At 43.5% G+C, this 27,211-nt stretch overlaps 1 protein-coding gene across 1 annotated transcript in view; it reads right to left on the bottom strand.

The window, feature by feature from the left end:
* Nucleotides 1–5,609: 5,609 nt before the first annotated feature.
* Nucleotides 5,610–27,211, bottom strand: part of LOC129667210 (endoplasmin-like) — a 38,220-nt gene continuing 16,618 nt past the window's right edge. Inside the window, 2 exon segments of the mRNA XM_055594706.1 lie at nucleotides 5,610–6,767; nucleotides 6,769–7,014. Of these exon segments, the coding sequence (XP_055450681.1) occupies nucleotides 5,610–6,767; nucleotides 6,769–7,014 (1,404 nt within the window).

The raw sequence follows: 27,211 nt of genomic DNA on the forward strand, positions 1-27,211 counted from the left end.
GGAACATTTTAAAGACAGAGAGTATCTTTTATGGTCTGGATACAACGTGTACCCCTAAAAGGCTCACGTACTATTTGGGGAGTGTCTTTGTTTGCTTTTTATTGCTGTGATAAAAAAAAAAACTGACCAAAAATAGCTTGGGGGAGGAAAAAAGTTTGTTTCATCTTACACCTTATAGTCCATCATGAAGTCGGGCAAGAACTCAAGGCAGGAGCTAAAGCAGAGGCCATGGAAGAAGGTTGTTTCTGGCTTGCTCTCCATGGGTCTCTCAGCCTGACTTTGTTCTTGTTTTAAATCCAGATTACTTGCCTAGGGGTTAAAGTGCCTACAGTCATTGGTGAAGAAAGTACCCCTTCACGTGACAAACTGATGGAGACATTTTCTCAATTGAGCTTCCCCTTTCTCAGAGGATGCTAGCTTGTGTCACACGGACAGAAAACTAACCACACAGGGAGTTTCTGAGAATTCTAGGAGGAGGGAACCAGTTGGAGAAAGGAAGTCACTAAAGGCAGAACCTTGGAGATAATCTTATTTCTGGCATATTCTCCCATCCCTCTCCCCTCTCCCCCTTCTGTCCACACTGAAGTAAAGAAGTTCCTTTTTCCATACAGTGCTAGAACCATGATGTACTACTGATGAACTGAATCCAAACAAAGCTTTCTTATTTAAGTTCTTCTCAGGCGTTTTGTCATAGTAACAAGAAATGATGAATACAGCATTCTAGGAGAAAATGACTGCAAGACAGTAGAAAAAAGAAGGGACCAGAGACAGGGACACTTAAGGGTGGAAGGGCATGAAGGGGAATGGTCTTCATGGTATCTTGGGTCTACAGATTCAGCGGTACTCAGCAAGCTCTTTGAAGTGAGGAAAGAGTGAATATGATATGCTGTACTTTCTACATCCCTTTCTATAGCTCCTAATGGGTCTTCAGTATTTACCAACAAGTATATGCTTACCAAGGTCTTTGGAACCATTTCTCTAGAACTTTCCATGAAGTCCTACAGGAAAGCCTCCTAAAAGTAGAACTGACTTTGGTCGATGATCAGGCAAGCAATGTAAGACATTTAGCACTCTCAGATTTAGGATGCAAAAGTGATTTTGGGGATAAACACTGATACACAACAAACTTGTAGAGTGCTTCCATTAAGGATGTGTAGTTATTGTGCTAAAATAGACAAGACATAAAAGGTACCACTTAAGTCATCTCAAAGTAACCATTCTGTGGCGTGATTATCACTCTCCATCTCTAGAACCTTCCATCATCTCTGGTTGAAATTCTTTACTAATTGGAGAGTGACTCCTCCTTCCATCTACCACCCTTCAGCAGTCACTGTTCTTTTGTTTTTTTTGTTTGGAGAGATGTCTCACTGTGCAACTCAGGCTGACATAATGCTCACAATCCTCCTATCTCAGCTTGTCAAATAAAGGGATGACAGGCACGGGCCTGTCACCTTTCTGTTTCCTGTCTCTCTGAATTCAAATGCTCTTAGTAGCATGTATCAGTGGCATCATATGACATTTGTGCTTTTCCTTATGGCCTATTTCATTTGCAGTCAAGTAGCATTCATGTTCTAGTAAGTGTCAGGGCAGACTCCTGTTTAAGGAATGTATTGTATTGCATATAGAAACTACATTTGATTTGCCCACTATTGGTGGACATTTAGGTTACACACACACACACACACACACACACACACACACACACACACAGCACTTAGGCCATACTTATTATGTACACAGTCTAGGCATATGTAACTGTTGATTCTGGGTTTCTCCAGATCTACTTAGAGACTGATTCTATCTGAGTTAAGAACTCTGGTTCCATCTGACAGAGAAGGGTGCCTGGGGGAGACTCCACACAAGGAGGTAACTGTTCTCTCTCTAGGGTGGAGGCATGCTGGGAATGGGGTCCTGCTGTGGAATGAGTACCTTTCAAGGCAGGGCGCTGCTGGTTGCTGTTTTAAGCAGGGATACCATCCTTACAAAGATGACCAGGGACTACAAGGTTGTTAAGTGTGACTGAAGTACGGGTTGTACGTTCACAGCAGGCTGTGTGCTCACAGCAGGCTACGCCCTCGTGGAAATGGGTAAAATAAGGCGAGGACAACATTTAAGTGCTTTAATTCTCGAGATCACAGAAAACTGCTTGAAACCTAAAATAAAATGTATATTCTCTCCTCGTGCACAAAGAAGCTTAACATACACACTTACGTGCATATGGTTTTTGTGACATAAGCATATATCCATTTTTGATATCCATGTACAGAAACTTCCTGCTGTCAATGGTCCTTATAGCTTCCTGGTGTCTTCGTGGATATACCAGAGTCTATGTAACCAGTTCCTTGTGGTTGGGTGTTTGTCTGGTTTATCAGTCTGGTTCTTACAGGTAACACTGATGAGCAAATGTGCAGAACTATCACTTCCCTTGAATGAGAACATAATAAACTCCCCTATGCATACTTGACAGGTCAAAGCCTAAGTGCATCTGTAATTTTGATAGGTGGTGCTGACTTGCCCTTCACAAGAGTTATACCAGTCCGTAGTCCCCATCAGCACATCCGTGAGGCCTATTTGTGCAGTGCCTGGAGGTTCATCAAACTTTTGCATTTTTTTATTCTGTTTTGGTGGGTGAAAAATGGCACCATAAGATAACAGTGGTTTGGGATTTCTCATCAGAGTCAAACTGAGGTCTTGTATTTCCCACCTGAACTTTTTTGCCCACTTCCCCACTTCTAACTTGGTCTTGCCTTTTTTTTTTTTTTTTTTTTTTTTTTTTTTTTTTTTTTTTTTTTTTTGTATAAATTTTGAAGAAATCTTCATGGATTTTTATTGTTTTAAGCCTTTAAAAATATCAAGTATTGTTGAATTTTAGCAAGTACATTTTTGTCATAGTATCTGAAATAATAATATGATTTTTCTTAAACATAGTTGTTTATTTATTAGATCCTCCTGTAATTTCATCAAGTTTAAATTCCTGAAATAAAACCTTATTTGTGTTGTTCATCATTTTTAATGGTTTGATGCACACAGTTGCTAATATTTCATATTGACTTTTACATCAATATGCATAACACTGTTAAGCTTCACTTTTGTTCTTTTAATATTTGTGTCCAGTTTCTGCCAGCTTGTGCATATTATACCTGCCTCAATGAAAGATTTCTTGTAGCTGCTCTTTTCCTCTCTCTCTCTCTCTCTCTCTCTCTCTCTCTCTCTCCCCTTTTGATGCCTCAGAGAGTGCAAACATTTTTGAGTCTGGAAGGGATGAAAACCGGTGACACCCTGGTCTTAGACTTGCTTTGCACCTCTGACATAGATTCTTCTGCATCCCATAAAGAAACCTCTTGTGGCTTTCCAGTTTCCTAACTTGCTTCTTTTTCTTTAAGCTTGTGCTGGGGACAGAGCAGAGTACCTTCTTTGCCCATAGGCATGCAGAGCACCCCTACGCCTGAGACCAGCTCTAATTTATCAGTGACTCCTTCTACCCTCACTGATCTCTTACTCTTGTTTAATTTCTTACATTTTTAGCTAAGATGCCAGATTCAGCTCTTGTTTTGGTCACTTTTTATATGAGCATAAATTGTATGATCTTTTTGAGTGTATGGCTTTTTCTGTTTTTCAACTCAGTCTATCTTTTTTTGATAGACATTCTTACCATTGTTTTATTGATTTGGTTTTAGTTTTGGTTTTGGTTTTTCAAAACAGAGTTTCTCTGAGTATCCTTGGTTGTCCGGGTCCCACTTTGTAGACCAGGCTGGCCTCAAACTCGCAGAGATCTTCCTGCCTGTACCTTCCCAAGTGCTGGGATTAAAGGCACTACCACACCTGGCTTGAAAATTCTTAAAATTTAGATCGCTTTCTCTATCACCATAGCAGTACACATAGCAGTCATTCCAAAACTTCCAGATAGAAAAGGTCTTTTGATTTTTATTTCATGTACTTCTCTCTTCAGTATATTATATCTGGTTCTTAAAACAAAGAAGAAACCATGAATATGAAAGAAAGCAAGGGAAGTTTGGAAAGAGGAAGGAGAGTGGGGTAATGATGCAGTATATTATAATCTCAATTTTTTAAAGAAAATTGACTTTTTGTGTCTTTTTAAGCTTTTTAAAATTCTTTGACAAATTTATCCATGTATACACAATATTTTCATGCTACAGACTCTCAGCTCTCCTCCCAAGGCTCCTTTGTGTTTTTTAAAATAAAAAAAATGTATGGACGTTCCTTTGTGGTTTTAAAAAATATATTGGGGATTCTTTGTGACCCACAGTGTGGTCAATTTTTAATAAATGCTTTATGTAAAATTACAAGGAAAATAAATGATCTATTGCCAAGGTATATAATCTATGTGTCTTAGTATGGTCTGAACTATTTAGTTGTATAACCCGAATGTGCCAGGCTTTTTCTTCCTGTTCCCTCGGTGTCCAGGCCTGAGCAGTAGCTGCCTCCTGTTCTTGCTGTTGCTGACTATCCTTGAATCCTCAGTCCTTGAATCCTGCATTACCGATGGCGAATCAGCGAAGTGCAGGACTCCAAATTCTTACAACATCCCTGGAAGCCTCATCCTTACACCTTATGGCCAGGTACAGTGACACATGCCTGAAATCCCAGTACTTGGGAGGTAAGAGCAGAATGATAAGAGGTTCAAGGCCAACCTGAGCTATCTAGTAAGTTTGAGGGCAATATGGGCTACATGAGATAGATAGATAGATAGATAGATAGATAGATAGATAGATAGATAGAAAGGTAAAGAGAGATGGTAAAAACAATTTAAAAAAAGCTCCCTTTCCTTGTCTTCATCATGCTGCTTTTCTGAATTCTATCATATTAGGTATTGAGTGTTTAGTCTCCCACCCCTTTTCTTTCACCAATCTGGTGGGCCTTGCAATGGCCATGTGCACTCAGCTTCTCTGGGCAGCAGAGCCTTATGTATCTGTAGAGTTCAGGGTGACTTTACTTTGTGGGCTGAGAATCTTTCTCACAGAGCAAAGAGCCACTTGTGACACCATTTGTTCTTGTTCTGAAATGTCACTTTGTGATAGATTTTGCTTCTTTGTTTTGAGGTTTTGTTTACTTGTTTGTTTGTTTGAAACAGGACTTCATTATGTGGTCCCTGCAGGACTCGAACTCACAGAGTTCTGTCTACCTCTGCCTCCAGGATGCTGGGATATAAGGCAGGCAACCCCATGTCCACCCTTGCTTCTTTGTTTTGAAAGTCCTCTGCTCATGTCATCAACTTTATTTGCATCCATTCTCTCAATATATAAGAGAACTTGAATCCTGTGCTCATTGTAATTCCTCTAATTATAACTTTACATAGACTCTTCAGCACTTACTCCTTTACACTTTCTCTTCTTTCTTCCCCTCTGTGATTGACATTTCTTAGGCCTTCCTTTCTCAGTCCGTCTTTCCAATCACCTGATTTCAATTTGTCATTTTTGTATACCTCTCAGAGGGGTGTGTGTGTGTGTGGTGTGTGTGTGTGTGTGTGTGTTTGGGGGATGTCTTCTTACAGTTTGTATTGTTCTCATACCATTCCCATCCCTCCCATGTCCCCTCCAATTCCTTTTGTGCCCCCCTCAGATTTATGGACCTCTTCTTAATCATTGCTGTTACACATGTGAATAGATACAACCTGCTTCAGTCAGACCAAGCTTGATATTGCTGCCAAATTCTTTCCAGAAAGTATCATTGTATTTCTCATCAGCAAGCTTCTTGATCATGTCCAGAGTTTTTTGGACAAGCTTCTTTCTAATCACTTTGAACACTTTGTGTTGCTGAAGAGTCTCATGGGAAACACTGAGGGGTAGATCATTTGAATCCACCACACCTTTGACAAAATGAAGGTACTTGGGCATCATATCATGGAAGTCATCTGTGATGAATACTCGGTGCACATACAGCTTCCTATAATCGCTCTTTTTAGATCCATATTCATCAAACAGACCACGAGGAGCAGATGTGGGCACAAAGAAAATTGACTTGAAGGTAACTTCCCCTTCTGCAATAAAGTGGATCTAAGCCATGGGATCATCACTTTCCTTTGAAAATTATTCATAGAAAGCTTTGTATTCATCTTCTTCTACTTCTTTGGATGGTCTCTGCCATATTGGTTTGATATCCTTCATAAGATCCCAATCCCACACAGTTTTTTCAACTTTCTTAGTTTTTGGTTTCTTTTTTTCCTCCTCCTCTTCTACTGCAGCTTCATCATCAGATTCTTCCTTCTCTTCTTTTGCTGCTTCTTCCTCTTCCATGGGCTCCTCAACAGTCTCAGTCTTGCTACTCCACAAGTAGATGGGAAAGTTGATGAACTGAGAATACTTCCTGATGAGGTTTTTTAGTTATATCCAATTCAAGCTATCAGATGCTTCTTCTTTTAAGACCAGAGTAATCGTTGTCTCATGACCCAGCGTGTTTCCTCTGGGGTCAGCACTCACAGAGAATTCACTGGAGTCTGATTCCCAGACGTGCTGGGTATCATTGATGTGCTTTGATGTGACAATGACCTTATCTGCTACAAGGAAGGCAGGATGAAAACCGACACCAAACTGGCCCATCAGTTCAGAAGTTGACTGACCATCTTCTTGGGCCTCTGCCATTTTGTTTAAAAACTCCCTTGTTCCAGATTTGGCTATGGTACCAAGGTTTTTCCCCAACTCCTCTCTGGTCATTCCTACACCAGTGTCTGTTACATGAGGCAGATTTTTCTCTTTGTTGCACTTAATTTTCACTGTTAACCCTTCATTTCCAGCACCTGCATTCTAATCAGGTTAGTAAGAGGAGCCTTGTCTTGTCTGAAGCATCAGAAGCATTTGAGGTCAGTTCTCTCAGGAAAAACTCTTTATTTTTATACAGAGAGTTGGTGATAAGTTTCAGCATCCTGTTAACGTCAGCTTGGAAGGCAAACTTTTCTGATTTCTCTGTAAGTTCTCTTATCTGTGCTGCATTTAACCTATCCAACCGAATAGCTTCTTCCTCTATCTGCACGACTTCAAAGCTTCCTTTTCCCCTGCACTGTAAAATGTTGGGATTATGGGTCACAGGAAGAAGTGGTTTTTTTTATTTGAGGTTTTTTTTTTTTGCCTTTTTTTAAAAAAATTCCTCCTGAATGTAAATTTGTACTATTAAACTGACTATTGGTGTAAAATCTTGCATGTCTATAAAAATAAAAAATAAAAAGACCCCCCCTCAAAAGATACAATTTGCTGACTTTATTTAGTACTTGTATGCATATGTATTTAGGGCTGACCAGCTGGGATTAAATAACCTGTGGGGCCTTGTCTCTGGAGAACACTGATTCTTTCTCTCCTAGCAGCTACTAATTGCTTGAAGTTCTTCATCTATGGGTGACCTGTGATATTTCTCCAGTCCGTGTTGACATGTCAACTGGTGTTACTATGCAGGTCTTATTTGGGTAACAGTATTGTTGAGATTTCATGGGTACAGCTTCACTGTCTTATATAAGTCACAGGTTTCTGGTCCTTTGACTCTTACAACCTTTCCACCCTCTCTTCCATGATATTCTCTGAGTCTTAAGTGTAAGGGTTATGTTGTAGGTGTATTATTTGGGGTTTGGTACCCTGTGGCCAGTTGTTATTTCTGTTATGTTCTCTATCTACTGAAAAAGAAAAAGAAGTTTCTATGATGAGGAGTGAGAGGTACACTTATCTGTGGGTGTACAGATAAGCTTTTTAGGGTGGTGTTAGGAATTATACTGGTTTATCCAAGTGGCATTAGTGAGATCTCCTCTAGGGCCTATGCTCTCACAGCCATGGGATGTTGGCTAGGTTTACACACCAACCATGAGATCCCTTCTATTGAGCAGGCTTCTGCCTTGTGCGAGTTTAAGGGCGAAATGGTGATCTGGTTCATCATGCTGGGTCCTTTGGACATCCATTTTCAAGTAATTGGTGTTCTGAGGAAATTTGGAGCTCAGGGGATGAGGTAAGATATGAGAGGTAACATGAGGTAAGATGCGAGTCTCTGTGACTCACTTGCTTTATTCATCATCTCATAGGAGCCTGCTATGCACCATCTCATAGGCAGCATATAAATAGTAGGTCAAATTAAATGGGCTCAGGGGAGTACAGGTGGCAGTATTTACTTGTCAAGTCTTCATGATATCAAGCTTTGAATGTCCCTCCTGTATCTACAGTATGTTTCCTCCATTGCTTTGGGGGCCTGGTCATAATTTAAAGAAAAGAAAGATTATCTTATGGTATTTCCTAAGTGTCCTTAGGTAACCTGAGTCATTAGGAGCAAGACAACTTTCAACGTCTCATCTGAGAAATCAGGAGCCAGTGTCATTCTCTGGGTCACCTTGACTCCGTTTCTCAATGGCGATCAAAATCAACACAGTGACAGCAAACATCCACCAGCAGTTTAGAGATGAGCCTTCAGACAGTGTCTCTTTGTCCTCCTCCTTCTCTTCTTCCTTTTTATAAAGGAAATGGTGAAATAGACCTAAAAAAATAGAAACATTAAAAGGAGACCTGTCCAATTAAAATGGCCTTCATCTTTGAAGTACACTGTCTTTATGATGTCCCCAGTGACACGAGGTACACGGGGTAGTAATGGATGCTATAGGAAAGGTAAAAGTCCATTGATTGCCAGAAATAGTACTCGTTCACTGTGTGTGCATGTGCGGGCGTGCAAGTGTGAAAAACTGGCCAGAGAAGAAGAACGTGAAAGTAGTTTTAAACTCACATCACCTCGATATGTGGAAAGTGTTACCATAGATAATTCCACACTCTGCCTACTAATTATGCCTTTTAGTATTTCATTCCCACACAAGAAGGGGCAGACCATTGCCATGCCTTCTACACGCCTGGCTTAGAGAATTACACTAGCTGGTGTGATTAAATGAGTTAGAGGTGGAAACAGCTGAGAATGGCGTCTGAGACGTGTGAGGATAAGTTTTCTGGGACTGTGTGCTGCCTTTATCTTTGCAAACAAAATAATATTGCGGGGCACATACTACTGTTCAGAGAGACACAGGGTTACACATGTGTTCTCACCCCGCTTGTGAGCTGGACTGGATTGAAAGATGCCCGGGAGCTGAGTGAAACTCACTTCCGGGTGTGTACAAAGCCAGTTCTAGAGATGATGGGCGTGTGGGAGAGCAAGGTGGGGTGGGAAGAGCTTCCCTGGCTGTAGGCAGCACCACCAGAAAGACTGGGGGCCAAAGCGGAGTAAGAGTTGAAGGAGAAGGAAGCCACAGCAATTCCTAGTGAATGTGTCTGCCTTTGGCCCCATGGGAATGTCTCTGGCTTCATTAGCCTTTCAATGCAGGCTCACACCAAGGACCCTCCAAGTGGGCTTTGAGGCCTCTAACAACTGGCTCCCAATGGATATTTCCATTCTGTAGTTTTCAGCTTTTTAGACCAAGCAGGTTCTGGGTTCTCTTGTCTCTCTTGTGCACAGACACACACATAGTAGGCTCCTGAACCTCCAATCTTGTAAAGCATTATTCTAGCAAATCCCCTTTTTATAATTGCATACATGCACTCTAACACACCCACACAGCCAACTCTTGTCTTTAAAAGCCAGTCCTTATCTCTCTCTCTCTAACTGCAAAAGTCCACTTATGAAGGAATCAGAATATGAAGACCATTAAGGTATTTGGCCTTCAAGGTACCTTGGCCTCTACGTAATTCTCCTGTTTTCTTTTGCTTTGAGGAATGTCATGAGACCAGCTGCCAAATAAGAATTTGCAGCTCACCTTGGACTATCTCTGTGGCTATTTTGGGCAGTCACAGAACAGCCAATATCTATGGAGATGTTACTTTCAAGAGCTACTATCTATAGACTCTCTGTATGTTCAGGTGCAAACTACCTTCCTATCTCCATTTACTTCATCCTTGAACAGATGAATGGACTCTCCACCCAGAGACTACATCAGCATCTGCTTCCATTAATGTAAATGTCACCTTTACATGCAGGAGTATTGAGGATGAGGAGTTGAACCAAAGCCAAACAGAATCAGGCAATGTGTTTCTTCAGCTGCTTTCTGATGTCTGCAGCAAGAAGGAAGTGCTTAAAATGTATCTGTCAAGGTGTTTTTGATATAGTATACCAGAGAAAGCAGTACAAACTAGGTAAAAATAAAAAAAATAAAAAAATATAGTACTGACACAGCTAACTGGAAATCCAAACCTTAAGCCTCAGGTAAGGACAGACCCAGTATCTTAATGACTTTGTCTCAGTATGGGATGCTCTGTTTGCTTTCTATTGTTATGTAGCAAATTACCTAAAATACCCACGGCTCATAACACTAAAACCCTCCCATTATCTCACAGCCATGGGTGGATTGGGAATTTAGGAAAAATTAACTAGGGAAGTAAGGCTTAGGACCTTTCAGAAAGACACAGTAAGGATTCCAGATGGGGGCCTGGAAGCCAGCTCCATACACAAAGCATTTGGCTTACAGACTCAAAAATGTGAGTTTGATCTTCAGAACTCATGTTTTGTTTAAAGCTAAGAATTATGACCTTCACTTGTAGTCATGGCACTAGGACTGTGAAGATTGGCAGCTTTCTGGGCCTCAGAGGTCAGCCAGCTTAGCTTACTCAATGAGCTCCGAAAAGTAAGTTGGACAGCTCCTGAGGAATGGTGCCTAAGTGTCCTCTGGCTTTACACACACACACACACACACACACACACACACACACACACACACACACACAGACACACACACAGAGTTGGTTCTGAAGTGATCCAAAAGCTTGACTGAGACTGGAGAATGTGCTTTGTCTCAAGAAAGCAGCTGGCTTTCCCCAGAGCAAAGGATGCAAAATGGAAAGGGTGACAGGCAGGTGCTTACAGTTTTGTGGTCAAGGCTGAGAGTCTGGAGTGCCTGACTTTTAGCATCTCTGGAGCCAGTTATCCAGGCCATCACATTTAAGAAGACAGGAACAAGGAGCTCTTCTGAAAGCAGCCATATTAAAGCACAGGAGACTTAACTCAGAAACCACCAACATTTAACACTCAACATCTCATGTTCCACCATGGCTCCTGGTGCCTCTCATGCCCTCAGTTCCTCATGCATGCCTCACAGGAAAGTGCATATACCTTCCCAGTAGCATGGACAATTGAGGCCATGTGACCACAAACCATAGCCTCATGGCCAAGTGGATGTGATTGCTCTGATTATCTTAGGCCAGAGTCACATACTCTCCCACCAAAATGGAGATCAGATTTCTTAGAAGCATAAAGGCCACATGGGAAACCAGGGATGTTACTCTGGTTCTGCTATGTAGAGAAGGGGACAGGAAGGAGTCTTGGGTGACCTTAATCAACCTCTGTCCTTGTACCTGTCTGTGTGCATGCAGACTCATGCTCACATGCATATTCATGCTTACGTGTGCATAAACACTTGCGAGCACAGCTATGGCCTGAAAGGGAGCTGTAGTGATCAGTTTGTCAGGTAGACAATGTAACACAGTTCTGAACAGCTTAGTTACAGAAGCATGGCCTAAAAATCCCCCCAATGGCCAACTGCTTGTGTTTAACACACACTGCATCCTTTAACTTTAAGAAACAACCTCATCTATTGTAGTGGAGATGTATTACCCCCTGAGAAACACAAGAAGAAAGTCTTGACAGATGAGACACACACACGGAACAGATCCTTTCTTTCCACCAATATCCATCCACCTCCCCGACTGTTACGTCCTTACCCTGTGCAATGCAGGAAGAGCCTTGAAGGGAAGGACTTATATTTGCTTTATTTATTTTCAAATATGCTGAAGACAGTGTTGGGCTCACACTGGGTGCTCACTAGTCATGGATCTGATGTTAATGAGTGAATGAATTTTCTCTCTTCCCATTTGATGGTTGAATCATGGAATAATGTCGCTATGCTCACGGATATGAAGTGTGGCCAGGCAGGAGGAAATTTTAAAACAGTGTTAGGTACAAGTCTTCCAGTCGGAAGAGAAAGGGGTGTAACAATGTGTTTCTGAGCCACAGTATCTGAATCAGAAGGGCAGGAAAAATAGCTTGGATTTCATTTCCTATCATTTAGCCAAAATCTTTTCTTTTTTTCCTTTTTAAAAACTTGCTTCCCTTGTACCTTCTATTTTTATTAATTAAGTTATTTATTTACTTTACATCAAAATCAAAGCTTTCCCTCCTTCCTCCTCTTCCAGCTCCTCCCTTTCACACCTTACCTCTCCTCTCCTCTTCTTCAGATACCCATGGATGTCAACCAGCCTTGGCATGTCAAGCTGTAGTAAGACTAGACATATTTTCTACTGAGGCTAGACAAGGCAATCCGGTTAGGGGAAAGGGATTCAAAGACAGACAGTGTATTCAGAGACAGCTCCTGCTCCTGCTTTAGAGGTCCCACATAAAGACCCAGCTGCATAACTGTTACATATATGCAGAAGGCCTAGTTCTGTCTCATATATGCTCTGCTTGGCAGTTCAGTCTCTATGAACCTCTATGAGTCCAGGCTAGTTTATTCTGTGGCTTTTGTTCTGCTGTCCTCGGCCCCTCTGGCTCCTTTAATCCTTCCTTTCCCCTCTTCCTCAGGATTTCCTAAGCTCCTCTTAATACTTGGCTGTGGGTCTTTGCATCTATTTCCATCAGTTGCTGGGTGAAGCCTATCAGGTGGCAGTTATGCCAGGCTCCTGTCTGCAAGTATAGCATCTTTACAAGTTGATGAGAACAGTCTTAGTTAAGGTGGGTAGGTAGAGTCTTTGCAGGTCTTTCTGGAGTCTTTACATAGTGATGAGATATCTTGGACATCTGATTGTGTCACCCATCAGTGGCTCATGTCTCCATGAAGTTTGATCAATTTGGGGGGATTGTTTATCTTTCTGGGCTAAATTTCTAGGGTACAGGAGCATCAGTCACTTTTCAGGAATCTACTAGCATCTAACTTACTCTCTTTGTTCCCTCTTTCCCCTTCTGTAACATTTAATGTAGCCACTGGGGCAGGGCAGAAGCATTGTAAAGGCTCATCATGTTTTCTTCTAGTTGATTAATAATGCCTGAGATTCATTTTTGACTTCTATAGACTTGGACTTATAGACCAAATGCCATAAGAGAGTTATTTCCTCTTTCAGCTCCATCTTTTACTGAAGACAATGGCACTCTATTGACCCAAACTGGAGGGTCCCAAGTATCACATGACATGCTGGAGAACTAAAGCAGTATGATACCATCCAGTACGGCCATAACAGGTTTCCCAGGGCCTGGGCTTGAGAAGAGTGGAGACTGGCTGTCCAAGATGCATAGAAGTTCCCTTCTATAGAATGAAAAGTTCTTGATGTTGAGTGCCCAACCACATGAATATACTTACCTGCTTCTGGACTATATGCTTAAACCTCGTGCAAAGGTAGATTTTATGTTCTACTTTTCTGATTTTCCCACATCAGAAATAGAATTTATCCTCCACCAGCAGCCACAACACCACCAGCAACAGCCATTTATTTTTAGCAGCTACGGGAGACTTATCTTGGACAAAAGACAACGTGTCAGCCTATCTGCAACCCTGTGATGATACAGTTTTGCTTACTAGATGAGGACACTGAAACCCGTGTCTAGAAGTTAGCTTTCTCAGTGTCTTGGAGCCAGGGACTAAATCCAAGAACAAGTGACTTCAGAACCAAGATTCTTTGGCTGAGCCCCACATAAATAACTTACTAGTAGACGGGATTATCTCTGTCCCTCTGCAAAACTGGGGCTTACCCACACAGTTCCTGGGGTATCCCAGGCTTTAGAACATCTTTATGTTTGCCTCAAAGCAGGATGTCCCACCTGTACTTGTCACTGTAATTGTTATTTAGTGAAACCTTAGAAGTCCTTCTTTAATAGAAGGGTAAAGAAACCGTGTCTATGAAGGGTAGATATAGTCCTTTGTGGAGTCTCTTAGGCACAAGAAGGAAATATAAACCCAGGGTTAAATCACATAGATCTGGGGGGTGGGGAGAAGCTATGTACCTACTCTGCTACCTAAGCAACTTGTCCATCCATTTGAAATCTTAGGCAGTGTATTCTTCTGCCAAACAAAATGATCCAATCCAAGTTAAATTAGCGCCTATAAGTTCAGGTTTATTGGGGACATCTTTTGGACTGTTCACCAGCCCCAAAGAACAGGACCAGGGAAGTTGCCATGCAGGGAAAGACAGAAAAATGGAGATGGAGGATGAAAGCGCAAATGCAAAGAGAGAAAGACAGGGGGTGAGCACCAAAATGTCTGGGTTATATAGTGAAGATCCTGTGGGGGAGGGGAAGTCCGCACCCCTGGGATGGGAAGTTCAGGGTAGAGGGCGGTGTACACCGGTCTCACTCTGTAACAGGTAGGGACTGAGGGATTCTGGGAGAAGGGGGTGCAGCCTTGCCAGGCCACAGAGGAAGACCTGATGAGACCTGATTGGCTAGGGTCAAATGGAGGGGGAGAAAGATTTCACCTATCAGTGGACTAGGGGAGGGGCCTACGGGGAGAAGAGGGAGAGAGACATGGCTGGGATACAAACTGAATAAATTGTGATAAATGATAATACTTTGAAAAATTTAAGAAGAAAAGGAACCTCAGCTGAATGTCCTGGGTCTGAAGCCCCACATCCCAGTCTTCTTCCTGCTGACACTGGGCCATCATTATTGTAGGTGATGAGGTGGCGAGCAGTCCAAAAGCTGGAACGTTGGCCAAGTCCCTAGTCTGAAGCCCAACAACAGATGATGCGATGTATAGGAGAAAGGTGAGGTTTGGGCAGGCATAGTGAGGCATGACCTCGCAATGCCTGCGCATCATCCCAGCTCTTGGGAGAAGCAGCTGGAGGATCACATTCCAAGACCCAGTTGAGAAGGAAAGGTGGGGAAAGGAAAGGAAAAGGAGGATGAAAAACATCCACAAAATGGCCCACCACCTAAGAGGGAGACTTGGCCTGGCTCTTAATAGATCCACATATACGTAAGCATTTGTCTGACTTAAGTTAACATTAAGAACTAAAAACTTTAGGAATAAGGCAGTTTACTTGTTAGATCATGCCATGCCCTCACTCGTCTAAACTTACTAAAGGCTGCTGTCTCCAAAAAAACAAATTCTTTTCTATTGACAAAAACAAAGGCAAAGGAAAAGAAAGAGAAAAACTGATCATGGCCAAGAAGTATAGCTGTCAAGTTCAAACTGGACTAAATGGGAAGCTGGCTGGGTGGGGTGGGGATGGAGGGTGGAGGGTGATGGACAAAGGTGGTGGGGGCTGGGCCTTTTGAGAGAGCTCTGTGGGATGGGGCCACCATTCCACAGAGCTCATAGCAGAGAAAGAGAATGGGAAATGGGTGAGTTGTGGTGTGAGTGGTGTGGGGAGGTTGAAGGCTGGGAGCACGGTCAGGTGAAGATGCCCTGTGTCACACTGTATAGACATCTCTTTGTCTGCCTTAAGGAATCAGCCTGGGAGAAACAGCTTATCTGCCAGGAGAAGGTGAGCAACACCGACAACACAAAGAGAGAAAGAAAACACGCTCTCATCCCTGTGAGCTGAACCAAGGAGCAAGCTGTTATCCTGAGGCCCAATGGAATGACAGCTGCCTTTCTTGAGAGCCCACTGTGTGCCTCACAGCTCAAACTCTTGTGGTTCCCAAGGAAACATTTCTTTCTCATGAACCCCTAAGTCATATGTATTCTGCTGCATGTATGCATGTGCACAGGCCATGTGGGAATATGTTTTTAGACATCAATTCGTTAATGCCCAGCAATGCCATTATCCTGAGAGTCGGCTCTGCTAGCTACAAAACTATCATGTCGATGATCCAGGCTCCTAGACTATCAAAGCTGGTATCACTGAGCTCTTGTGGCAAACCCAGGACATTCTGACTTTTCTATGGAATCTTGGCAAGAGTCGTCCATAGAAAAAAAAAAAACTCCATAGGAAAAAAACACAAAACAAAAAACAAACAACAACAACAACAACAACAACAAAAACCCGCTTAAAAGCGGTCCTGAAATGACTCTTAAGGTTGGTTTCTGGAAGCCAAGGAAGCTCAAGGAGCCAGCTGAGGGCTCCCAGTGGAAGGCTGGGACGCATGGGAAAGGGTATGCTTTCTACAAAGGAACTGTCAAAGACACAAAAGCAGCGGTCCCCTCCTGCAGAGGATGCTGCCAGAAGCCTGCTGAGGTAGCCATGAAAGGAGTTGCAAAAGCAAACAGCTGACTGTGGACCATGTCGGACAAAACCAGGCTTTTCTTCTCCTCTTTTCCACACAGAGATCCTGATAAGTAGTTTCGAGCTTGGAGGAATTAACCATCTATCACTTTAAATGTTTATTTTATGTCCAGCTTATCCTAACATTTTTATTCATCTTAATGAGAAGTAATTGGGCTTCCTATTGCAGTGTTTCATTTAAAAAAGGGAAATATTAATAAGGCAGCAAGGCATGCTAAAACCCATAGCTATCTTCCAAGGCTTTGCCATCCTTGTCGCCAGCCCAGAAGTTAGGAATGGAGATTGAAAAGAATATCCAATGCATTTGAACCACATCGGTCCCGAGGCTGGCGGGGAGGCTTTTATTGTATGTCATCATGCCTTCTGGGAATCGTGACATTAAAACATATCCTTGGTTCTCACTTAAGCCAATTTTGGAGGGCAGGGAAAAGAAAAGACAACATTCTGCAGCGAAAGCACCTTCCTCCATCTGGCAAAATGGCTTTCTGGACTCTATTGTGGCTCATTGTCTAAAAATAGGATGGAGACAAATGGTTATCATTTGCGAAAGCCCATGACAATAATGATAAATGAACAAATTTTTTTGCCCTCTGAAGTCATTGCTTAAGGCTTTCTCTGGGATCAACAATGTTAAGCTGGTAAACTGGCCTCATCTGCATCCACAGAAGGTTTACAAATGGCTTTGTAAACAATTTTAGCCACAGCGTTAATCTCCCCTACAGAAGTAGGGCTTGGAGAGGGATGATTGATTCGCAATTTACAATGACAGTGAACCCCTGAAACAGATATGAAGGAAACTTTCAGTGAATAATGTTTTAGTTGACAGGAAACGATAAGGCACATCTTTCATCTGATAGTGGGCTGTTTTTGATAAATATTGTTCATAATGGAGAATTTTGGAATCATTAATGTGTGGATAGAACATGCTACTTTTTGACTGGGACTTCAGAAACCAGTTTCTTAGGGCAGGAATTTGGTTCTCTTAAAAGGAAAGGAAGGAAGGAAGGAAGGAAGAAAGGAAAGGGAGGAAGATTGTTTGCAAGGCATGTATAAAATTCTGCTATTGTTTGAGTCCTATCCAAGCTGCTAACTAATGAGCATGAAAAGCAGATCTGTTCCTGAGACAAAATTCTAGCACCGAGTTGCTCACCCCTTCCCAAACCAGGGAAGAACAAAAGTGTGTTTTGTTGTTACTGTTGTTTTGTCTTGTTTCTTCCTATGAAGCCTAACATTTTAGCCCAAGCTGACCTTGAACTTATCCTCCTGCCTCAACTTCCTGAATGCTGCAATGTATACTGTATACTGTATGAATACTGTAGCAGCACAATATTGCTTTTGAGTGTCATCACAACAGCCTGTCAAAACCAAGAGAGGCATGCAATGGAAGTGAGTATTAACAGCCCCTCTGTTCTGTGTGTGTATATGTGTGTGTGTGTGTATGTGTGTATGTGTGTGTGTGTGTGTGTATGTGTATGTGTGTATGTGTGTGTGTGTGTGTATGTGTATGTGTGTATGTGTGTATGTGTGTGTGTGTGTGTGTGCGCGCGTGCGTGCGCGTGTGCTCTGTGTTCTTTGATGATAGTCTGAATTCCAGTGAAGTCATGCTGACCTTGGAGCCTTTGCCTCATGATAGCATGAGGTGTTGGGCACCAGTGACTAACCCCTGAGATCACCTGTCTGCCCTGCCAGTCATCAGCCAACCCAGTGCTAGACCACCTCCCATTCCTGTCTCCCCTGTCTTTTTATACCCGCGTTTTACAGCAACGATAATTACTAAACAAAGCTGACTACGGAGTATGGGTATGTGTGGCTCCATCTTGGTATACCTTGCTTGTCAAATGGCCATGGCCCTTTTCCCCAGCATCACCCAGGACCCCTGGATGCTAGTTCTAAGTTTAATGTCCCTCTCCACCACTCTTGAATTGAATGGAGGGGCACGCCTTCGCTCCCATTGTGATTGGAGACAAGTCTTGATCCTTCAGCAGTGTCTGGGCTTTGCCTTATAAAACACAATGTATGTCAGGGTGTTCAGAAACACTCTGTGTCTGTAGACGTGCAATAAATAGCTCACTGCTCAAAGAGTGCGAGAGAGAAATCCAAGGTGCATATTCCATGTCTCTCTCACCTGCTGGGGATGTCCAAGGCCTTCAGTGTGTGTGTGGGGGGGGCTTGGTTTTACAGCACTAAAATAATCCCACTGCATTTAGTTTTATTTACCATTCTGTGGTCAAGCAGACGGGAGAGCTGTTGTGTACCAGGAACTGTGATGCATGGTGGCTATATCAACATAGGACACAGAGCCAAACAGACACAATCCCCTGTTCTCAGAGAAGGGGCCTTGTAGGACCGTGAGGAAGATCCCACACTTGCAGGACAATGAAGGCAACCCCACACTTCAGCTTCATGCACAGAAAACCTTGGCCTGTCTGTGCTCTGCACTCTTTCTTTCCCTGGGCTCAGAACTCCCTATGGTTTCCTGGCCTTGTAGCATTAGATATTTCCAGCTTTCTCTGATTGGTTTCAGTCTAGTTTATCAGTCTTATATCATATACAGCAAATGTATTGTTCATATTGGGACACATTCATCTACCAAAATGTGATAGCCCTCAGTTATGGTGGTGAGTCTTGACTGTTAACTTGACTGGTTTTGAGAATCCCTAGGAAACAAATGAAACCTACCTCTAGGTGTGACTATACTGGAGTTTTTATGAACAATTAGGTCTTGGTCATTTCCTGAGGATGCTATCTTCTCTGGTATCTCCCCATGTTCCCCATTTTAGTGAGTTTTGGATGCTAGTTTTCATCACATACTTCCATTACTGTGATGTTCAATCCAAGTGCATGGGGCCATGAACCTTCTGGAAACATGATCCAAAAGAAATGTTTCCTTCCCTGAGTCCACTTCTGTTACAGTGATAGGAGAGGCTGATTAATATGCCTAAGAGTTGGTTTGGAGGTGATGATCACCCTCAAGGACTCACATACCCCCTCTGAAGATGCCATTTTGACATGGAACCTATAGGTTGACTCTAATCCTATAGCATAATAAGCAGAAATCACTGACATGCCCAGGAACGCTGTTGTCCTTCAGCCTGAAGTGTGTGATGAACAACCGCCTATGTGATTATGTTAACCCCAGTTCATGCCTCACAGCTCCACCACCCTAGGGACACATGGGCAGTGAGTATACAGGAGGAGCCTTGGGCAACCAAACATATGCCACTGATAACAGTAGGCTGGCCTGGTATTTGCACAGTTCTGAGGAGCACCTAGGTGTGCCTCTAGTGGATGGTTTTGTGTGCACCTTGTCCTGTTCTGAATCCCTATGCTCACGTAAGGAGATTTTTTTGCCAGGGAGAGCTAATGGCTGCCAGTGTAAGTTTACATGTCTGTCTTTATCTATTCCATGCTCTCTCCTGCCTTCTTGGCCTCTTTCTTTTCTTCATGGATCTGAAAAGCAAACTGGAGCTCTGTTCTCTGTTTGTTCTACTAGAGAGAGACAGTTCTCAGACCGCAGGTCATCTGTTTCTCTGAGGAGCAAGCATGGACACTTCTGGTCACTGAGCTGCTGGTGCTGTGAGCATGACCCCTGTGACCCCAAGAAAACAGGGACTATACCACTACCCAAGCCAGTTCCTTGGCATCAGAGGTAGCCACCCATGGGTGAAGAGCTGACTGTCTTTCCAGGCTGGGTGGCCCCATTCTCAACTGCAGAAGGACAAAGCTTTTCCAAGGCCCAGGTGAAATGCATTGCCTTTTCAACTTCAGAAGTAAGAAAGGAAGTTGGATGCGTTAGAAGCATCCATCCCAGCTCCTCCGCACAATCTCTTTTGAATAGTAAGTCACAGCTTTGCAGTCCCACTTCAACACGGACTGTGCACTGTAAGTTGCTTTGATAACAGCATTCATCCTCTACCTCATGTTTTCAAGCACTCCAACTTGCTTTCGTTTTATTAATGCATTTCTCTTATCTTTCATCTGAATAGTGTTACTCTATGTAAAATGACCAAACGTGATTAATGATGACTAGATTAAGATAGGACGGGGTGTTTGAAAAATGACTTAAGGACCACATGTAAGTCACTGGCTAGAGTCCCAAAATGCAAATTCTAGTTAACTTAATGACTGGAAAATCTTGATGGCCCCAACTGCTCGAGCTTTTGCATTATTTGAAAGTTCTTTGTAAATAATAAACAATTAGCATTTTGTATTAAAATGGCTTAGTCATTTCTTAATGATTCCAGTAGGCATGGTCATCCTAGAATTAAAAGGGTTCAGGTAATGGACATATAGGTGTCCCTTTGGTACCCCGCCACCCAGCCCCGATAAGTTACTGCTTTGCTCTGTAAATGGGGCAGGAGTGCTCATGTCCCATTACAGGTCGGCACTTTATTAAAACGTCTGGAATAATCTAGTTTGCAGGTGGTTTCTTTCTCGGGGAAGAGCCTTGCGTGCTCCTAGATGGAGTTGGGAGAAGGGAAATTGTTTTTTATGTTTGCACCCGCCTTCCCCTGACAAACGAGCCTTATCATCTAGGAGGCTCTCTGCTCTCATTCACCCACTCAAAGAGCTGGGGAGCTTTTATGAAAAATAAATTAATAATGCATACTAAATTACATCTGCAAGAGACGTTTAGATATATATTGCCGTCTTCAGAGATGATTAGATTTACGTTTTGTTCAAGGGGACTCGTCACCCTGTCTCCCGGCATGTCTGATACCACAGGTCTAGTTCATGGAATGCTAGCTACCCTGCATGGTTGACTTCCAGGTACAGCATCCAAGTTGCCAGGCAGGGTAACCCATCTACAGTGTTCAAGGAGAAAATCCAGAGGCACCTAAAGGCAAAGCCCCCCCACCCCGACTCCCCGCCACCCCTTGTCCATCAACCTGATTCACATAAAGTAGCATCACTCAGCCCAGCCAGCACAGCTACTTACTACTGAGATAACAGGGAAGGGAGGCAGGGGGACCCTACTCTTCCAAGTTGTTTCCTTGTTTTGTTTTGTTAAACCACAAAGAAGAGAGAAATATAGTCACATCGATTGTTAAATCCTCGTCTCCGCGCCACGGTGTCCGCACACGAAACACACTGCTTTTGTAGCAGAAGGAGAGCTGGTATTTATCAGGGTTCAGAACCAGTTCAGGCACACACTTGACAAATTATTTGTGGAATTGTTGTATTCATAGTCACTTAAATAAGAATCTGTCAACACGAAGGCTGAGCTTTGTTGCGGTGGGTCCCCTGGTTTTTTTTCCCTGCACACCCACAGGATGATGAATTGGAAGGAATGCAAATCCCCTGCCATTTTATATGCTGGTGCCTTCCTCAGAGACAGGAAGCATAGCTCAAGATCATCTTGTAAGAGGCCGTAACTGCAGAGGCCTGCTTCTGTGAGAGAAGGCTCTTCTTTTCTTCTTCCTCCTCCTGCTTCTTTATTTATTCCCTCCCTCCCAAATGGGGCCTTAGAACAGGAAAATCAGATTTAAAATATTTTCATCACATCCCATTTTGGAAAGGGCCCCTTCTCAGCAGGTGTATGGGCTGGATCCCTAGGAGAACTCATACATATGCTTAGCAGCGCTCTGCAATTAAAACAAATTGATAAATATAATTATTGAGTTTAATGGCAACTTAAAAGTTAATGCCCCTTAGGATGTGAAGTCTTAACTCCTAAAGTGAAGGTAAAACAATGTTAGGTCTGGGACATCAGTCAGGTCTGTGATTCTCTCAGCTTCCTGGGTCCCGTGGCACTCCTCATGCAGGGGCAGCAGAGAAGGCACTCCCTGAGCTCCAAGGAAGCCAGGTCTGGGCTCTCACTACCTTCTGATGTGGGCGGGGGGGTGGGGGAGTGGATCATTCCAGGCCTGCCTTGCCAGAGGCTTGAATGATCCTGGCCAACTTCCAGGGTTCTTAAGTTCAGAACTGCAGTTCAGAGTGTGGCAAGGAGCTCTGGAGCCAGCCAGAGGAGCAGAGCTAGGGGGATGCCTCTCTGCCCCTCAGACTAGCATTCTTCTCAGGTAAGGCTGGATAAACAAGGGACTCTTCATGGGGGAAGTCTTCAGAAGGCTGCAGAACCCTTTCACTTCCTGTCTCGCATCTTTGGGCTGAAAAAAAAAAAAAAAAAGCCGCCTGCAAGCCAAATGGGAATTCAAGAGATGTGTTCCTTAACCTCTGCAAGATGCAGAGGAATCATGGGCACCAGTCACTTCTGAAGACTCTGAGTGAGAAACTTCTTTAGCCAACTGCAGTAGAGGTTCATGGACAGGATGCTCAAACCTTCTCGACTCTGGAGAGTGCCTCCTGGCTCCATCACAGCATGGCAGTTGATGCAGATGATATAAAGTTGAAGTTCATGCAAGAAGAGGCTCTCACAAGGTAGGTCAGAAGGTGAGGGGTTGCTGGCCAGGCTTGCTCATGGAAGTTAGCCCAAGTCCCATGAGAACTATATTAATTCCTTCTGGAAGCGGCACCCCAACAGCAGCCTCCTAATTGCCTCCATATCCTACGTCATTCTACTGGGAACGTTCTAGGTCAGGAACCTCTGAGGTCACCATCAGTCCTGCACTTAATCAGCTTTCTGTTAGCATATCAAGTATGTGAAAAAAGTTAATCAAGAAAAAGTTGAGTTTTCTTCCGTGTTTCCATCAGTTGAGCTGCTCTGTACCTGCACCATAGTGCATCATAAAGGGTGCCTATGGCAAGGGGCAGGAGCTGGTCACATCAGGGGACCTAAGAAACAAAGCAAGAGACAGGAAGCATGGGGCCTTGGTGGCATCTTTTTCAGGAGGGTGTCTCCAATGACCTGATCTCCTCCCACTAGGCCACACCTCCAAAAGGTTCTACCATCTCCCAGCCATAAAAGATTGAACAACAGCGTTTAACACTGGGACCTTTTAGGGAACCTTCTAGCAATTTAAACGCTAGCAATGCTCCAGAGTCTGAGTCTGTCCGTCTGTGACACAGGCGCAGCAGTGAGCTAGCAGTCATCACAAACCACAGGCACACCTGAACCTTCACGCCTGGTGCCAAGAAGAAGCCCCCAGAGTTCTGCACAATGGATGACAACAGTGCCTCCCCAAACCCTTGAGACACAGGAAAAAGCCTGTCCCCAAAAGAAGAATTTAGCCACCCGCACATCCATACAACCCTTCCCTTTTTTATTCTCCTAACCCAATAAAAGACCTCTCGTCTGTAAGAGAGGCTCTCTTTTACTATTTCCATGGTGAAAGCCCTTCTCAGGTCCCACTCCCACTCTAACAACCCTTTCTGGGCTGTTAAAATGATTTCTGTCCCCTGACTTCTTTTCCATGCTATTCCCTAACACCAGCAAGGCCCGGAAAGGAACAAACGTCTCTCCCTGCCATCCTCCACCCATTAGGAGCTCTGCAAAGATTATCTCGCCGCCTGAAGATATGTTCTTTAAAGCCCCAGTGATTTGCATGGTGGAATAGTACATCTGTGGCCCCTGTTTCTAAAAACTGCTGGAGAGAACCACGGAAAAGGAGAAAACCCCAGTGTAAAAATAAAGTCCTGCGTTGTATAACACGTCCCCTCAATGCCACTGAAAAATACATATAATATTTTGAAATCACTGACTAATTATTTCTAATCATTCTATAATAATTTATGGAGACACTTGCTCCTTTGGACGTGTTCCTGTTTTGATCTAAATGTATTCCCGAACACGCTGTCAAACCTCCCACTTTGGCAACTGATTTGGGTTTTGCTGAATTCCTTTCGTGTGTCCAGATCTCTTGCCAATGAGGCTGTGGAACATATTTTGACAGCTCTGTCGCTAAGTTTGTTGCTACTTGTGTCTGGAATGGGTATCAAATTTCAGAGATGAATCTGTTTGTTTCCTCCCTGTTGGCACTGTTTGGAGAATGCCATTGGTGAGCCGGGGTTACTCTTTTGAATAAGGGGTGTCAGCCTTATTTTCATGGCCTGTCCAACAGCTTGGCATGGCCAATTGCATGGCGGTAACTGAGAAATACCTGGGCCTTGTGCTTGGACATCTGCCATCTGAGGTCAGGGCCCCAGTGTGGCCATTCAGAATCAGGACATCCATGGGAGGAAGCCAGGTCTCCCACTGTAATGGGCAGGGATGTCATGTGAATCTTGACACTAAACTTGACTTGACTGCCATCCCTCCCAACTACTTTTAACTCAGATATTATAATGATGTACTTTGCGTTAAGATTTGATGAATTACAAACTTGGGGCTGAGCAGAAGAGCATGTCTGATTTCCTACATTTCATTCTAGTCTTATTGGGTAATACTCTTTGATGAGTCGCTTCAGAATTTTGGGAATGATGGCTCTCCAAGCATGGTTCCTAGCCTAGTGACATCCACATCACCTATAAATTGTGAGAAATGCAAATTTTCAAACTGTGCCCCCCCCTTATCCTCTCACAGATCTACTGAGTCAGCAGCTCAGAGGCTCCGTGGGTGGGTTCCAGCGATTTGTGCTTTAATAAGCCCCCTAGTGATTCCGACTCACACCAAGGCTTGAAACCACTTATCTCTATTGTCATATTGTCTCAGCAAGTGTCATGAGGTTTTTCTGATCTTGGAGTCCTGCAGTCCACTTAAAGTGCGTGTTGTCTTTGTTCTCCAATAACATTATTGAATCAACTCGTTGAAACAAAGGGACATTGATGGAGTCACTGACATTTATGGGTAAGTCACTGTGCTGGCCGATGGGTAGCCGAAGGGAACAAAATGTCTGTCGTACCTCAAGGAACTGACAGTTTAATGGGGCAGAGAACACAAGTACCTGGCCATTACAGTCCTTTTGGACAAATGCATGGTGAAGTCGGATGCAGGACAGGATGCAGAGATGGAGTATGAGGGAGTAATGCCTGGGTTGGGAGCTTCAGATCTGATGAAGCAGGGAAGTGAAAGCCCAAAGGGATTGGGTTGTGCCATTGCCTAAGGCTGCAGCAATGTGGCATAGCATTCTAGAAACATGAAAGTAGTTCAATGTGGCTGATGGAAGAGTAGAGGGAGAGAGAAAAAAAAGATGAGAGCAGGTGGGGGCTAGATCTTAGGAGTCCAGGGGACAAGGCCATTGAAGATATTAACCAAGAGTGAGCAAAACTAGATTCGCGTATGAGGACCTAAGGGGTGGTCACAGCACGAAGAATGTTAAGCGGGGAAAAGTACACTAGGGGAAAGGAGACTGGCTTGGGTTTTCTCTCATCAGTTTGTCTCATCAGCAACTATTTACCAGGTTTCCACTGAGTTGACAGCCTGAGAATTAAGAAACCAGACCAATGGCACTTACAACTGACTCAGTTTCCAGCTTGGGACTTCCTAGCTGTAGGGCTGTGGGCAGGGTTTCTTAGAGTCTCATCTTCTGCCTGTGTCCCTAATGGTGATTATATTCATTCCAGGGAATTGTTGTGTGACACTGTACATTTGGGGGTTAGAATTAGAATACACCCCCCACACACACACACACAACACACATGCACAAGCTCACACTTTGAGTTGGTGGCACTGTTAGAAAAGTTACGGAACCCTTAGGAGGTGGAGCCTTGCTAGGGGACATAGGTCACTGGGGGCAGGCTTTGAAGATTTATAGTCCTGCCCTATTTCCTATTTTCTTTCTACTTCCCATGTGTGGATGAAAATATGATCATCTAGCTTTCTGCTCCTGCCATGTCACGCTTTTGTCACCACGACAGACTCTATGCACTTGAAACCTTATACCAAAATGAACCCTTTCTTCCTTAAGTTAATTTTGGTCCTATTCTGTCACAGTAACAGCAAAGTAAATTAATACAGATTCCTAAGGTGTGTGTCACACAGAGCAGCCCAGGAGTTTCCAAAGTAAAGAGCTATGCTAGTGTTACTCTCATTAGACTTATTGTCTGCCAGGCATTTTGTTGCATGCTACAGTAGAGAACACAACAGATGAAGCTGCACGTGTTTATCACACTCACAAGTGAGTGATCAAAGCTTGAGTTGCATCCATGTTTTAGATGTGGAGAGGATGGACCAACCAGTGAATAAGATGAGTGTGACAGAAGACTGAGTGGAGTTGGGGTGCAGTAGTGAGCAGAGGAAGGTGACAGTCTTGCTGGAGTCTGCAGTTTTGGTCTGTGTAACTGATCCTCCTTCTAGGACTGGGGAGAAGAAAGAAGAGGAAGAAGAGACAGGGGCAGAGGGAGGAGGAAATTGAAAAAAAGAGTTCATGGTTGGAAGGGGATGAGCTATCTGTTGTACGTGAAGGTAGAAACACTCTCGGAAGTCAGTATGCATCCTTAATAGACTGGCCTATTGGTGAGTGTTCCAGTGACCCAAGCAGGGTTCAAGGCCATGGTGGGAAGATTTTCTTGCTTCTTGAAAATGTCTTTCAGAAACACCCCGTAGCCCTGAGGTTTAGATCATCCTGTCTTAACTACACCTGTATCTACACAGGCATCTTGAGTCTGGGTGATCATTTCTGTGACCTGTGTGTGTGTTTAATGGTTCTCTCTTTTGTGGTTTATCTTTCAAGGCTATCTGTATTCTTCCCATGCCTGATGGAACCTCTGAACTCTAAAACCACAGAAGAATGATCTTGAGGTACACTTAAATCTCCAGTACAACGACCCAGGTGACCCCAGATTTCTCAAAACTCCATATGATGTCTGCTAGTACGGATAGTTTCAGATCTTGGAAACTTATCCCTCCCTCATACTGAACCCCACAATCTTCCCTAAGAGCTCTTACCAAATGATGTTCCCTGCCAGTTCACTATGGGACAAGGCTCATGAAACTATTCTTTTAACAATGGGCAAGAAAGGATGGCAGGGGTGAGGGGGGTGGAGGAGAAGAGAGTACCAAGCCTGTGGGAGAAGAGCCAAGTCTAACAGCTCAGGTTTCAGGGGCCTTTCATTCACTGTCCCATCCTCTTCACCCTTCCCCTTCTCTGAACTTCTTTATCAACACATGAAACAATTTCCTATCAAATTCACTGCTAATTGTCTTGGGCCATCTATCAATCTATCTATCTATCTATCTATCTATCTATCTATCTATCTATCTATCT

Source organism: Psammomys obesus, unplaced genomic scaffold, assembly GCF_907164565.1.
Source record: "Psammomys obesus unplaced genomic scaffold, mPsaObe1.curated_primary_1811, whole genome shotgun sequence".
NCBI classification, from domain to species: Eukaryota; Metazoa; Chordata; class Mammalia; order Rodentia; family Muridae; genus Psammomys; species Psammomys obesus.